This window comes from Ambystoma mexicanum, chromosome 12 (genome assembly GCF_040938575.1).
Source record: "Ambystoma mexicanum isolate Mex_15411 chromosome 12, UKY_AmexF1_1, whole genome shotgun sequence".
Classification (NCBI taxonomy): domain Eukaryota; kingdom Metazoa; phylum Chordata; class Amphibia; order Caudata; family Ambystomatidae; genus Ambystoma; species Ambystoma mexicanum.
Genome location: NC_090936.1, coordinates 18,542,942 through 18,557,396, shown reverse-complemented (window position 1 = coordinate 18,557,396; position 14,455 = coordinate 18,542,942). Strand labels below are relative to the sequence as shown.

At 45.4% G+C, this 14,455-nt stretch overlaps 1 protein-coding gene across 2 annotated transcripts in view; it reads left to right on the top strand.

The window, feature by feature from the left end:
- The window catches only part of ELAPOR2 (endosome-lysosome associated apoptosis and autophagy regulator family member 2), a 266,368-nt gene that overhangs the window by 127,983 nt on the left and 123,930 nt on the right, over positions 1 to 14,455 (top strand). For both annotated transcript variants that reach the window (XM_069627825.1, XM_069627826.1), the window contains exons 4-6: positions 2,959 to 3,106; positions 4,920 to 5,006; positions 7,863 to 7,968. In XM_069627825.1, coding sequence (XP_069483926.1) covers positions 2,959 to 3,106; positions 4,920 to 5,006; positions 7,863 to 7,968 — 341 coding nt within the window. The remainder of the gene's footprint in view (positions 1 to 2,958; positions 3,107 to 4,919; positions 5,007 to 7,862; positions 7,969 to 14,455) is intronic.

The window sequence follows — 14,455 nt, the reverse complement described above, 5'->3', positions numbered from 1 at the left end:
CTGAAAACTCTCGCTGGATTTATGAACTGTGCAAGTGTGTCACGGACGGGACTGGTGGCAGCTATCGTTTCTCTTGTGTTTTGAACCTTTTTTTGCCATGTTATCCGCGCTTACCGCGTTTGGCACAAATGAGTGGCCTGGCTCCAAAATGGTCATGCCACAAGGTTCTTTGTCCTGTCCGCTGATCATCTTGCCCGTTCACCTTCCCCCAGGTCGAGCCGAACCGGGGCAGTCCTTATTTGGTCATGCACTTTCCCGCGAAACGCAACGCTTTCACGGGCTTCTGCATGCCTTGTGTGTGCCTTCAGCATGTGGGCTGGGATGTCTGGTCCCAATACACATCCTGGGTGCCAGAGAGTCTAGAGTGTCCTGAATGCCTGGGACCACCGTGGTCCGTGATAGGTTCATGTATGGTGTGTTTGTGAGCAGATCTCCCATTGGGCCCTCTCTGTTTTGGCGCGAAGGCAACTTTGGATAAGAGGAGGCTGAAAACACCACTACCAGGTCGATCTCCTGAGTTCACATCGAACAAGGGATAAGGAGCCAAGTATCCTGCAACAAGAAGCTGACTCGAGGAACCGCTGGTGACCCGCTGAAGGTTTGGCACCCTGAACTGCTGTCGTCCTGCGAGACCGCTCTGCATCTGATCGTCCTAGAAGGTCTGCAAAGGCACTTCGACCCTTTGGAATAGTGGGATCAACTATTCCCGGCACCTTTATAAAACCAACAAGTGTGCTGACCAGCTTACGCAGGACGCTTTGCTCTGTCACCGCCGCTGTTTCGCAGAAGCCCTCGAAACTTGGTCTACTGCTTGCTCTACGTCCACTGCACCCTCACCCCGAATTCGTACACTTGGCATTCCCAGGTCTGAAGTGAGACGAGTGCGCCCGGACCAGAGTAAACGCTGTTGCCGTGTTGCCCTGATGTGATAACAACCTGTGCACGTCCGCTGCATTTGGGACACCCTCTACCCTGTATCCTGCTACGCAGAATCTACACGGTGTCGAGACATCGTGATCATTGCAGCTGAACCTGCCAGCAACGTGAACTGAATTGGAGAAGTCTGGGTCTGTCTGCGTCGGGGACCAGTGAGTAGTCCATACCCCAACCGGTGGCCCCTCGCGCAGGAGCCCGTTTCTTTTCTACCGCTGTTCTGAAATAGCGACTCCATCCCACACTCTCACCCTGCCTCTGCCCACCAGTGGAGGCCTTGCTTGAGTAGTGGGGACTTGTTCTGCATCGCTTCATTCACCTTCCTGAACTGCCTGATATCCTTGAAGAGGCCCTCCTTTGTCCATTGGCACCAGCGCGTGCAGGTACTTTTGAGCATAAGGCTCCTCTCTTCTTAGGGCTCGGACTTCCTCCTTGTTAGGTGTATTTCGGATGTTGAACTGGGTCTAATGATTAATTGCACTGCCTGTTTTCCTCCCCATCTAGATGGTCTACATATTACGTGCTCCTAACTCCTTAGACCCCGCGGTCTTGTATATATATTGTATTGATTGTGATGTGTTGGTTTACTTTAGTATTATTGTGATTCTTTGCTATGATCGATGTTACAAAGGCCTTGTAATAAGTGTGTCTATATTTTTAATATAACACCTGTCTGGAGTGATTTGTAAGTGTCCTTGCTTTGTGTGCTCATTGAGGTCTTTCCGTCACCCTCACCCCACTTGAGACTTAGTCTTGACCGCCGCCATCGCTACCCTGATTGGTCTGGCTTGTCCAGAGGTTACCCTGTTCCAAGAAACTAGGCTGGCCTTCTGAACCTCTGCCCCTCCAGGTCCGAGTTCAGAAATCCATCTTAACAGCTGTAATGTACAATTTGAATCCATTATTGGTCTTTTGAGTAACGGCTGGGGTTGACTCGCAGACTGGGTTGAATGCCATTGTCCCCAAAGGACACCAGTCCCCCCCACAAAACAAAGCAGCCATCCAGCCCTTGAGCATCCCCCAATGGCCCATTGGCCATCCTCCACATGGCCAACCACCCCGCCACAGTACAGGCTTCTCGCCCGAACCACCCATGCTCGCACGGTGGAACTTGTTAGCAAAGATCCCATTTTAAGAACAACACCTTGGAATTCCCTTTTTTCAACACCATCTCACATGTCCTAATCAAACTCCACTCAAATCGCACTAGGAGTCACAGAACAAGTGCTGCCAACCCAAATTTCATATCATGCCTTCCCCCAAGTATATTAAAAGCACGTGGCGGAGCAAGAGGTGCCAGAGGATTGGACAGCAGAGTGCATCGGAGAGGAACAATAGGAAAGGCTCCCGTGGAAGCTGGAAGCTCTGGGGTTTCACCTAGTGCACTGGTCTGCAACCTGTGGCTCTGCCAAGTGTTTTGAACTACAACTTCCATGATTCTTCCCTATGTTGTGTAGGGATGATGGGAGTTGTAGTACAAAACGCCTGGCGCACCAAAGGTTGCAGACCCATGGCCTCGGGGCACCTTGGCCAGATAGGATTGTGTGCTGAGGCCCTGAGACCCAGGTTGAGTGGTGGGGGGCGTGTGGGCCTTCCGCCAGTAGTGTGAGTGACCAGCATGAGAAGCAGAAGTCCCAAAGGCACAGGAACAGGAAGCAAGAAACAAGTGTGTGGGGGCCTGGACTGAGACCTCTCTGTGATCCAGAGACTCTCTTGCTGGAACTCAAAAGGCTTCCTCTTTCTTGGATTTCTTTAGTTTGGCCAAGCTTAGTTACCTACCCTCTGCTCGGCTTCTCCACACTACCTTGTGTGCTACAAAGCAGAGAACCCCTTAATTGGCATGTAAGAGTTTGAAATAATTCCATATCATATGTCATGCTGTTTTAATTCAGCTAGGGTTGTTGTGGTGATCAAAACGCATGCCGTCATAACAATAATCCGGGATCCGCTTGTTGAAGCCCTTAATGAGCTCACCGCGTTGCTTTGTTCTTGAGCCAAACCGATGCCTTGTTTTTGTTTCTGCAGCTCTACTTGGACTCCTCAGGGAAACTACATCGAATCCAACAGGGATGACTGCACCGTGTCTCTCGTCTACGCGGTGCATTTAAAGAAACCCGGATCCGTTTCGTTCGAGTACCAGTACATCGACAGCAACATCTTCTTTGAATTTTTTGTAAGGAATTTCTTTCCACCCATATCCACATTTTGAGCATGTATTTCTTCCAAAATGATGACACGATTGATATTTGTGGACTGATTAATTTCAGAAATGTTAGTTCCATACAATTGGTCACAATTGCTATATATTTTTCTTATAGAACTGCTATTTCCCAAAATGTATTGGGGTCATAACGAATCCTTTCATAGTCTCATGCATTTTTTATTCTCTGGAAAGCCATACTCTGTGTTCTTGCCCCTGGGGTAAGCTGTGGCACGCTTACCATCTGGTACTCCAGATGGTTTCACATGGACACAGGGGCCTATATAAAAGACTTTGGGTGCACATTACCAAAAGCTGGAGGGCTGACCCCTTCAAACTAATCCTGAGGTGTGGCTTTTAGGAACTGGGAACATGCTCCCAGTGATCCTTTAGGCAAAACTATTAAGACGTTCTCACTTTGGGGATCGTGACCGCCCGGCTGGTTCTATTTGAGGCAGTGTTTACTGCTGGCGGTAATCCATTGGAATACCGCTGGTGGAGCATAGCACCTAGCCTGCAATATGGTTGGTGCTTAAACAGGTGGAATTTCTTTAAAACCACCTGTTTCACCATTACCACCTGTAAAAAGGTCTCTTGCGTTCCTAACTACAGCAAGAGACAATGTGTGGTGCAAGGTAAGGGCATTGGCTACAGGAGTGTGTGCTTCTTTTTGATTTATTTCAATAGTCAATATTGTGCCGTTAAATTTATTGTTGAAACAAATCAGTTTGTTTCCGCAAAGAAAACTATTCATGTATATTTGGTACTTGAGGATAGGAAAGCTGAGGAAGCTTCATCTGCCTTCTGCTGCGATGATCTCACAATATACAAACTCGGCAAGATTCACAGTTAACACAAGATAAGCTGCCCTTACACCTGAGCGGGCTATTCGATTCTCAAAAGAGGATATCCAGAGTAAATCTAACGTACTCCCGACTTACTCTGAGTAAGTCGGTGAGTAGGTCCGGGAGTCTCTCGTACTCTTTTGGGAGGTGAATAACCTTCTCTTGGTTGTAGGTGGGACTCAATCCAGGTAACTTCTTTGTAAATCAGACTCGATCGTCTTGGACGGCTTCGATTTCTGGGAATTGACGGAGCTGGTGCAATCCCTTGTTAACCTTAACTACATTAGTTGGGCATCACGAGTCTGCTACTAAGGAAACCTCATTCCTTTAGTGCCCAGGTCTGCACCAAGATGTTCTGTGTTTCACAGTTACTTTAGGTGGATTTCAGGGGATAGAGTGTGGGAAGATCCTGAGTAAACCTGTTGTAGCATCATGGTCGCTGTTACGAGGAAAGAACATTTCCATTTTCCTCCATAACATTTGTGTTCCTTAGAGTTCCATTGAATTACTTGTCAACATTGTCCATTCCAATCAGTAGGTGCTTACCCAGTCCTGATTTTTGGCTTTGCATTCTGGAACGTGAATTACAGCTCCCAGAATGCGTAGCAAAAAACAAGACCGGACAAGCTGCGGCAGATGGAATAATTCATTTTGGTGGGTATTAGCAACTAGTATTGAAGCACTTGATTTTTGATGTGTAGTGCAACCATAGGAAACAGTTAAATGTTTTATTTCAAAAGAAGCCTACTTATATATTTTTGTAAGACTTGTCATGAAAGCAATCATTTTACGGTGTTTCTATCTAAAGCGAAGGTTCATGCATTGTCTTCTGGGGAGTGTTTGTGTGTCAATACAACATGCAGTTTATTATGCACCCATGTTGGTTCTGCTGCGTAAGTCAAACCCTGTGTTTATTGAGGGTTGTCCTTTTTCATTGTTAGATTCAAAACGACCAGTGCCAAGAGATGGAGTCCTCCACAGACAAGTGGATCAAATTAACAGATCATGGAGAATGGGTCCACCATTCGGTGAGTGCATCACAAGTAGATACCTTTTTAGTTGTTTCTATCTCGCGATACAGTCGATGCACTCAAATTCATTGCATTGTTGTCTCCTTGTCAAGGTAATCTTGGCACGGTCTGTAATGGCTTGCAGGCTGAAGAATGATGGTCTGGAGGGTTACCTAGAGCAATGGCAGACGTTAAGATTGATTCTAAACCTTTGAGCCGTCACCTGTTTCGACATCGTCCTTCCGAGTAGGACGGGTATGCCCAAACGTGGGTCCCATCGCTGTGGGGCCTAGAGACCCAAGCTACTCGTCACTGATGATGCACAACAGGGCTGAAACATGCCTGGGGATGCTTTTGGCCTTGTGCAGAAGGGATGTGACCTAGCAGTTTGGGCTGAACTGCCCCTTTGGGGTGGGATGAAGCCTGATTTGCATATGGTCTTTCCCCTTCTGTAATGGCTTGGCAGGTGAAGAACAATGGTCTGGAGAGTTGCCCAGAGCAAATGCCAGTGGCTAAGATTAATTCCCAACCTTCACGCCATCGTCTGTTTTGTTAATCTGGGGCACAGTGGAGTCGGTAAGGCTTTATAGTAAACCTAGGAGTGAGGCAAATAAAATTAGTGATATTGAAGGGCCCTGGCAAGATGGCCACGGGGGAAGTGTTTTTAGCCAATACATTTCCTTTTAAGGAAAGCAGGAAGTCCTTTACCTTAATGGACTTGTTTGAGTTAATCACACAGCAGGGTGATGGGCAGGGCTCTGTTAAGGAACTTGCAGAGCCCGAGACCCTACTGTGATTCAGTCATCGATGCTGTTTTTATTGCATTTATGGTAAACTAGCGGGTCTTTGATGAATGTTGACAATTGGAAAAAGGGTTTAGATCATTTTTGCAGACACTGTGCCTCATTCAGAGTTTGATATTTCATCATTAAACTCTTAATGAGGCAGAGTGTCTGCAAAAAAGCATCTAAAGCCTTTTCCAATGAGAAACATTCGTAAATACCCTCGATCTCATTTATCGTTACCGCTGCCCCTTTTTGCAGGAAATTTACAAAATTACCACTACCTGTTATGTGCCGTTGTGGAGGAATTCTTTGGGGGAATGTGAAAGTCACTTTGGTGCCGTTCTGACAGCGACGATTCCAATGTTGTAGAGGCAACACCGCCAGTTATCATTAGAAATTAGTCCAGATCAGTGTGGCTGTTCTTTTATTTTTTTATTATTTTTATTTTGATGAGGGTTAACCATTCCCCCAAATTAGCTTATGATCGAGCATAGCAAGGGAGCCCAATATATGTAGGGTGCCCCTGGGGGGAGGTAGGTTGCAGGGTTCTACCCAGGCAAACAGTTAACAATAAAGGGTTGAAATGGTGCCTTTCAAAGCGCAGGTTTTTGAGAAAAACGACCTGAAAAGCCATTACATTTACAATTGGCTCTGTAGGGTAACAGCTGAAAATATTCTATAGATGGACTCCGGGTCCCCATATATGCCATCACTGTCACTGCAAAACGCATATTCGTGTACGATATAGGCCAGCATTTCCCTTTAAAACAGCTTTTCATTTTGCCTGGATTTTGTTCTAATGCGGTTATTTATAACGCGCTTCATACCCAGAGGTTTCTAAGCCCGGACCCGGGGATCGAACCCGTTTTGCTCCACATTGTCTTGCTTCCAAGGCGAGCGTGTTGTCCCCTGAGCAATCCTCCTGCGTTGCCCCTGAGCTATCCCTGTACCCAAACATATGCCCCCCCACCCCCCACTTGCCATGTCTTAGATGTTACCAGCCTTGTACGGACCTCGCTTGGCTATAGAAGCCTAAGATCTGCCTAGGTTGTCCATGCCAGGAGAACACTTAAACGCAGGTGCACATTTCTGCCCCGTGCTCACCCGGTTCTGTGCCAGTTTACAATGAGTAAAATCTTCCTCTAGGATCTGTACCACTCCCAACTAAACTTACTCTTCAGTGGCAGAGTTAGAGGTTGAGCTCCCCATCACCCACAAAGTAGTGTAATAGTTTTGATCAGCTACCCAGAGGGCGACCTTTCACCTCCATATGGCACCACACCTATTTCTAGGCTTCTTCTCGATTTTATTTACCATAAACTCTTGCAGCATGCCATTTTACCTTTTTTTCTTAGACACTACTCTCCTATACTCCTCCCTGGCCAGGCTAGGCCCAGGTCCCAGACAGCCACCCTGCCAATCACAACTCAGCATTTCCCAAAAAGAGGGGGCCTTTACCAAGGGGTCCAAGCTCACCTAGCAAGTTATTGGGTTGTTCTAAAGTTAGCAGGGTGTATTTTTTTCAAGGTTTCAGAGCTGGCGAGTTTTAAAGGACCTGGTGCTGGACTTCCTGTCCTCCCCTCCCCCCAGGCCCTCCTTTATTGCTGCAGGTGCTTAGAAGCTGTCTGTAGGTAGTGTGGTGGTGCTATCAAAAATGATTTTCGAATTGAAACTCATCAATCCACACAAAGTGGTGCATGCAATTCACAATGAGAATTGACCTTTGACAAATTCCAAGTCAGTCGCTGTATGCTCATGGCCTCTTCTGAGACAATTTGGCCATATGATATGATATTTTATTTATAACGCGCTTAATACCCAGAGGTTTCTAAGCGCGGACCCGGGGATCGAACCAGTGTTGCTCTGCGTGGTCTTGCTTCCAAGGCGAGCATGTTGCCCCCCTGAGCTATCCTCCCGAGACCTGAAGGAATGGAATGATGATAGAAATGGGTGGGGGATGGGCACACCTTTTCTTCACAAGCATTCTAATTAGCTAGGAACGTACCTAATTGAACGTATGTGGGCATTCTTAGATTTTTGGTTTAGGTTTTGATGGTTAGTTTCATGGCTTTTTTTTGTTCTATTGCAGGTAAATTTAAAAAGTGGCAGCAATATTTTATACTGGAGAACCACTGGAATTCTCTTAGGCTCTCAGGTGGTGAAACCTGTCCTGGTGAAGAACATCACACTTGAAGGTACTGAATTGAACCACGATTATGGGGCGAAAGGACCCGTTAAATGGTTGGTCTTACTGGGGTGCTTCTCGAATTATGCTGCAATTGTTGTATAGTTATCTTATGGCGCATGAAATGACAGTGTTTTTGGTTCTAGTTTGCTGGTGGTAGTGGTATGGCAAAAATGTATCTTAAAACCCTAGCTCGCAACGCAAACTCATGTACTGATCAGAACAAAAAAATGTTCTCCCGATAAGCATTCCTAGCCTAGGAGTCTCATCGTCCTATACTAACTCTTTTGTGAAAATTGTGAACTGAATGCTTCTTTTGTGCATTGTCCAGCAAGTTGTACATTGCACATACATGTCCTATAACCAGTTTAAACGTAATGTTGTTTACTTTACTGGTCAACAAGACAGGTAGGGTTAACAGTGTATTCGTCAATTTCGGATCACAGGAGCGTGCCACAGAAATTGATACAAGTGTTCTTGTAAATTTCTTCTGGTCTAGCAATCCCGCTTCCCTTTCTTTCTAGTTACCGACTCTAGTGGGAAGAGGCCCTGCTATCTTGAAATTGGCTGGAGGAATTTGGAGGGTGATATCACACTCTAGTAAAGAGGGTGAGAGGATGTAGGTCTGCTTAGGGAAATCTTTGAACCTGTGCCGTTTAGGCTTGACATTTCTTAATCGCTTTAGAGCCTTGTCCTAAATGGCAAGGATCGCCTAGTAATCTTGGTACAAGCTGACTCTCCCCAAAAAACACAAAAACCTTGACATGCGTCCCTCTCTTGACTAATGAATTGATACCACAGCCAAGCCAGCGCAATGTCTCCCTCAGAGCCTCAGTGCAGTATCCCACGGGCTGTGGCCTATGCCTACATTTAGCCCCAAGTGCACAGAGACTTTGTGCCTGCCTGGTAGACAAACAGTTCTGGAGAGAAGAGGAGCCAGACAGTGCAGCAGCTTCTTGGAGGCAAGAGCTAGTGGGGTAAGAGTGGTGTTGGCCATGCATGTATAGCCTGTAGTCCTTGCCGAGAAGGAAAGCCTAACTGTACCAAAACAAGGGGGGGTTGAGACTCTGCCAGGGGCCATTCACCCAAGAACACGTCAGTGGGCTTTGTTCGTGCCGGTAGAGAGACTCCCAGAACCCCCTTTTGTTTTGCATATTAAGTAACTTTGGGTCTCACCCTAAGTTACCAGGGGAATCCAGACGTGGACCCTTGCTCACTGTTCTCAGAGAGGCACAGCTCCACCTCACTGATGAGGCCCAACAAGGCTGCAACACGTGTATGGGGTTGCTGTTGGTACTCTTGTTCAGAGGAGAATTGCCTAGTATTTCAGTGCTGGACTGCCACTGGGCAGGACAAAGACTGATATGCAGGGATATTTCTCCTTCGTGAAAGGGACAGTGAGCTAAAAACTTGGTTCAGACTCTCCCGGGGGCCATCCACCCAAGAACAGGTCAATGGGCTTTGTTCGTGCCAGTAGAGAGACTCCCAGAACCCCCTTTGTTTTGCCTAAATGTACCAAGCCAATGGGACCAACTCCAACTTTTATCTGACTACTTCCTTAGCTGACAAAGCTGCATCCAGCAGTAAAATTACAGCTGAGAAAACGTGCATTATTCCTGGGAATCGGTGAAGGACACACATCCAGCAGCCATCTGGGGAAGACTAGTGTTCTCTGGAGTTGGTCTTGTCACTCTATAGTAGAAAAGCTCTGCCCTTAAAAACACTTCAGAGGAGGCTCTTAAAATGCAATTTAAGCTTTTAGAGACCTGTTGGGTTACATCCCATGAGCAGAATTGTACCCTGTAAGGTGCCCAGAATCCATACAGGAGAAGCGGACCTCTGGAAGGCTCAGACGCAACTAGTGTCCTCTCGTTGACCCTCAGCAACCTTTTTTACCACTGGAGCTTTTCATCATCAACTGTTGATGCTCTCCCCATGCAGCTGCAAAGAGTACCCAAAGCCATGAAAGTGTTTTCGAGCAGTGCATTCCCCTCTGCTCTTCTGGAATGATGTTTGCTGTGTGCGAAACATGCTGGTAAAATTCTTGATGGGCCAAGCCCCTTTCATAGGCCATCCACATATGTCTGTAGATTGGACTTGCCCAACCGCGGGGTTATTCCATGAAAGGGCAATTCCCCAAAGACTTTTCTTGACTTCCATAAATGCCCCTGGTTAATGATGACATAAGCCCCCAGAGATGTTTTTATTGTCCATTTTTTCTCCATTAGGAGTTATCTTTTATTCTATAACCCATGAATGCAGTTAAAGTGCTTTTGAGCTTGTTAAATTATGTACCAATAATGTCCTGCTTATTCTAGTTTCATTTAGTTTGCATGCACAATGTTATCAACATTCTGTGGTACTTATTCCCAGTTACTTTGTATGTAACAAAACATTCGGAAAATATGTCCGTCTCGATTTCTTGACTATTGTTGCAACATAAAATTTGAGATGGATAATTTTTTTTTGTGGACATTTCCTCCAATGCATGTTTCCCTTTTATATTGTGGGCTATATTCATGTTACATATGTGGCATGGATATGCGGTCAACATGGCTGTTTAGATATACATAGTTTCTATATACTATGTATCTCAAAATATGCCTAATGAGGTTTCCTGTATACGCAAGCTTGTAGGCACGCTGTTTGATGCCAGTCCATGTTAGGGAGAATTTTCATTTCTTTGCCAATTCCCCTTTACCTTAGAGACCCCAGCTCTTTTGCTGGATACAGGGCTTTTACATTTTTACTCCTGAGTGAGTAGGACCTTTTCTCACTCACTCATGTGTTTCCCGGACTATGATTTTCTGTGTTCCTTACTGTTTTATGGAGTCTGGTAAACTCCATAAGCATCTGCTTTTGCATTGCGACACACAGCACCTTTTGTGCAGTGACACTGAGATGCCCCTCGGACTTCTCTTAATGTTTAAATACATTTCTTGGGTGAATTACTGTTCCCAAGAATAGTAAGATGACCCCTGTCTTAGTTACCTTTACTTTATGGGTCCAGCACACATCACTCTGTGGAGTGCTGGGGGGTTACATAGTAACTCCTTTAACCCGTTCTTCATATACCATTTTGTTACACTAACTCACTTGAATGGTTGGTGGCGGTAGTTGCTTTTTTACTACCCCGTGAGATGTATCTGCAAGCTAATACCTCAGCTGCAGTGTTGCAGACAAGGCTGACCATTCTCTCATAATTGGCCCCTGTCTTCTTTTTTAAACATTTCTTGTTACTTTATATCTTCTGGGCTTTTTCTCTGTTGTTTGCATCAGGTTTGAGTCCTTGGTGTGTTTTGCCTTTGACGGGCTTCAGCCCTGAAGCCCACCCAGGCTCCATTGTGTCTACAAAGGCAGGAAGCGAGGGAGGGTCATGAAACGTCCCTGTCCTTTGTCTCTAGGTGTGCCTGAGTGAAACCAGTTCCTATTAGGTGGCAGGCTGTCCTCGAGGACAGCCACCCTGCTGTGTGATTGGCATCCTAGGGCTGTGAATGAATGGGAACTTGCATAAAAAGCGTTTTTTTGGGACTAAGAGCAGAGCCATCACTGGAGGACAACATCCGAAGCAGAAGACGCCAGCAGCACCCTACTGGAATGTGCAACGCCTGGTGAAGCCCTGCAGCTGTGCAGACCCAGTTTTTGAATTGACAGGGAAACCCGTAAAGGACAACTTCCTCCCTCAGGCTAGTGGGACCAACTAGACTCGAGACACTCTATTTTGGTGCAACCCTGACTTGCTGCAACTTTCCAAGGCTTCAGAAGCCCAATACCCAGGGTACCTCGACCATCTGTGACCTTCCAGTGCGAATTCGGCCAAATCTTCATGGGCATCCAGAGGACCCTACAGAAACAAGAAATCTGCATCCAGAGTCCCCTCACCAGAGTCCAGGACCAAGGGATCAAGGAATTTCTAACCAGAGCTTTTCGTTCTCCGTTGGCTCTGAGAAAAAAAGCGCCAAAACCACAAAGAGCAGCTGAATCGATGGAAATCCATTGCTGCCGAGTCCCTCTCTCAAGCACTGCCACAAGAGCCCATGAGACGTCCTCCCCTTTGTCACCACTACCACTTTGCACTACCATTGATTTTTAATTCTGCTCCTAAGAAAACAACCACTGTAACGAGCGATATAAAAACTATTACAGCCGATACATTTAAATCCACCATACAACCTTTATTACCACCGTCGGGTGACATATTACCCTTGGAAGAATTTACCACTGCTTTTAGAAATGCTACTAATAAAGCCTCTGATATCCTGGCTCCTCTTCGTCAGGAGAAAATTAAGAAACAGAAAGGATTCAAACTTCGTTTCTCTCCCGACATAATCTCTGCTTGGAAAAATAAAAGGAAATGTGAATGTCAATGGCAAAATCATCCCTCTCTTTCTACTCTATCGACCTGTGAAACTGCAGTCAAAGAGTACAAACACTTTTGAGGCAAAACAACTGTCACTTAATGACAGAATTGAAAAGGCCTCAATAAAATCGAAAGGGCTCTTCTCAGTTCTTAATGAACTTAAAGGGCCCATCACTGAACATAGGTTCACTATAAATGATGACTGTGTCGGAACATACTTGACAGTTTCTGTCAGAAAACCCAGCTTCATCAAGACCGTATTAGGGAAAAGATTGAATCCCAATGCTTAACCGAATCATCATTACCTCCTCTTCTGATACCAGATCAAGGGATAAAACGTTTTTCATTCACTAGAGTGACAGAGGAAGAAGTTTTGGTGATCGAGGGGCTTAAACCTACATCATTTAAGGGGATATTTTCCCCACTACACTTTTTAAGGAATTTGTTAACACTCTCACACCATGGGTAACAGAACTTGTTAATCACTCGTTTGTATGAGGCAACTGTTCCTATCGGGAATAAAGGAGGCATGGATTACCCCATTGCTAAAGAAGGATAATCTTGACCCCCTGATGCCTGAAAACTATTGTCCCATTACCAACATTAATATTGGATAAAATAGCCTACACACAGCTACACACTTTAGTTGAAACCAATAACATTCTGGATAAGGAACAGTCTGGTTTTAGATCTAACCATGGCACAGAGACAGCACTCTTAGATTTGAAGGCTAGCAGAATAGATCTCACCGAGGAAGGAAGCTCTGCTCTCCTGCTTTCGTTGGACCTTTCCTCTGCGTTCGACTTGGTCGACCATTTACTTTTAGATGAAATACTTCAGAGGATAGGCTTATGCTCCTCAGAAGCAGTCCTTTGGCTAAATCATTTCTGGGCCCCAGGAGTGCCTGTGTTGCTAAAGGACTCTCAAAGTCCCTGAACGTTCCTGTAATATGTGGTGTCCCTCAGGGATCATGCCTATCCCCATTACTTTTTAATATATATATTAAATTCTTATGCGACCTACTAAAGTCTATGGGCATACAGTTTGCCAACTATGCCAATGACACCCAGATAGTTGTTAAACTATCTGTGGGTCTATAAAGATGATTTAGCTACTATAAATGAAATATATTACGCAATCCAGAAATGGATGGCTTTAAACTCTCTTGCCCTTAATGATAAAAAAACAGATCTGTTGGTTATTAGTACACCTCATAGGATAAAAAACATGGGCACATGTTATAAGGCCTTTGAAATAGGTGGTCTGAATATGTGAAGACTCTGTGTTCTTTGACGCTCATCTGACATTTCAGAAACATGTGTCCTACCTGAAGTAGTCATGCAGCTTCTTTACTCACCGCTTATGGCAAATACGTCCGTGTCTGTCAGAAGCCAATAGAGCATCTATTGCAGCAGCTATAGTTCACACCAAATTTGACTACTGCAATAGTCTTTTGATAGGAACCACTAAAAAGAACATCAGGTGTCTCCGAACCATTCAGAATGGAGCAGTACGGGCTGTTTGTGGTTTGAATTGCCAAACTCAAATTACAGAACATCGAAAAAAATTGGCTCTCCATTGAGCAGCAGCTGAAATTTAAGGGACTAGTAACAGTCTTTAAGTGTCTCTCAGGTAAGGCCCCAGAATATTTGAAGTCGAGGATTCAAATGGTTACATCAAAGTGTGCATTGCGCTCTAATAGTCTGTTACTGGCCCAACCACGCATTGTTTGAGGAAACTAGGTGGAGCTAGTTTCGCTGCTTGGGCCCTAGAAAACTTGGAATGTGATCCCACTTTATGTTAAAGAGTGTACTACATTGCAGCAGTTTAGAAAACGTCTTAAGGCATTTCTTTTTGATGCCTGAACTTACCTATTAGCATAGGATAACACGGCTACTCTCAAAGGACTCTGCCAGTCGCTATGCCAAGTGACTTCTTCTCTTCCCATCTCTGAGACTATATTTTTTTCTGTTGGTTTTTTTTTTGTCTCTGTGAGCGCCCTGAGACCTTTTGGGTGAGTGTTGCGCTATATAAAAAATGTGCTTCATAGTTAGACCAAGGACCAGGAACAAGGATCTGCTGGACTGCATCCAGCTGGAACAACTTCATTTTGAAGGTACTGTGGGGCTTGGGGTAC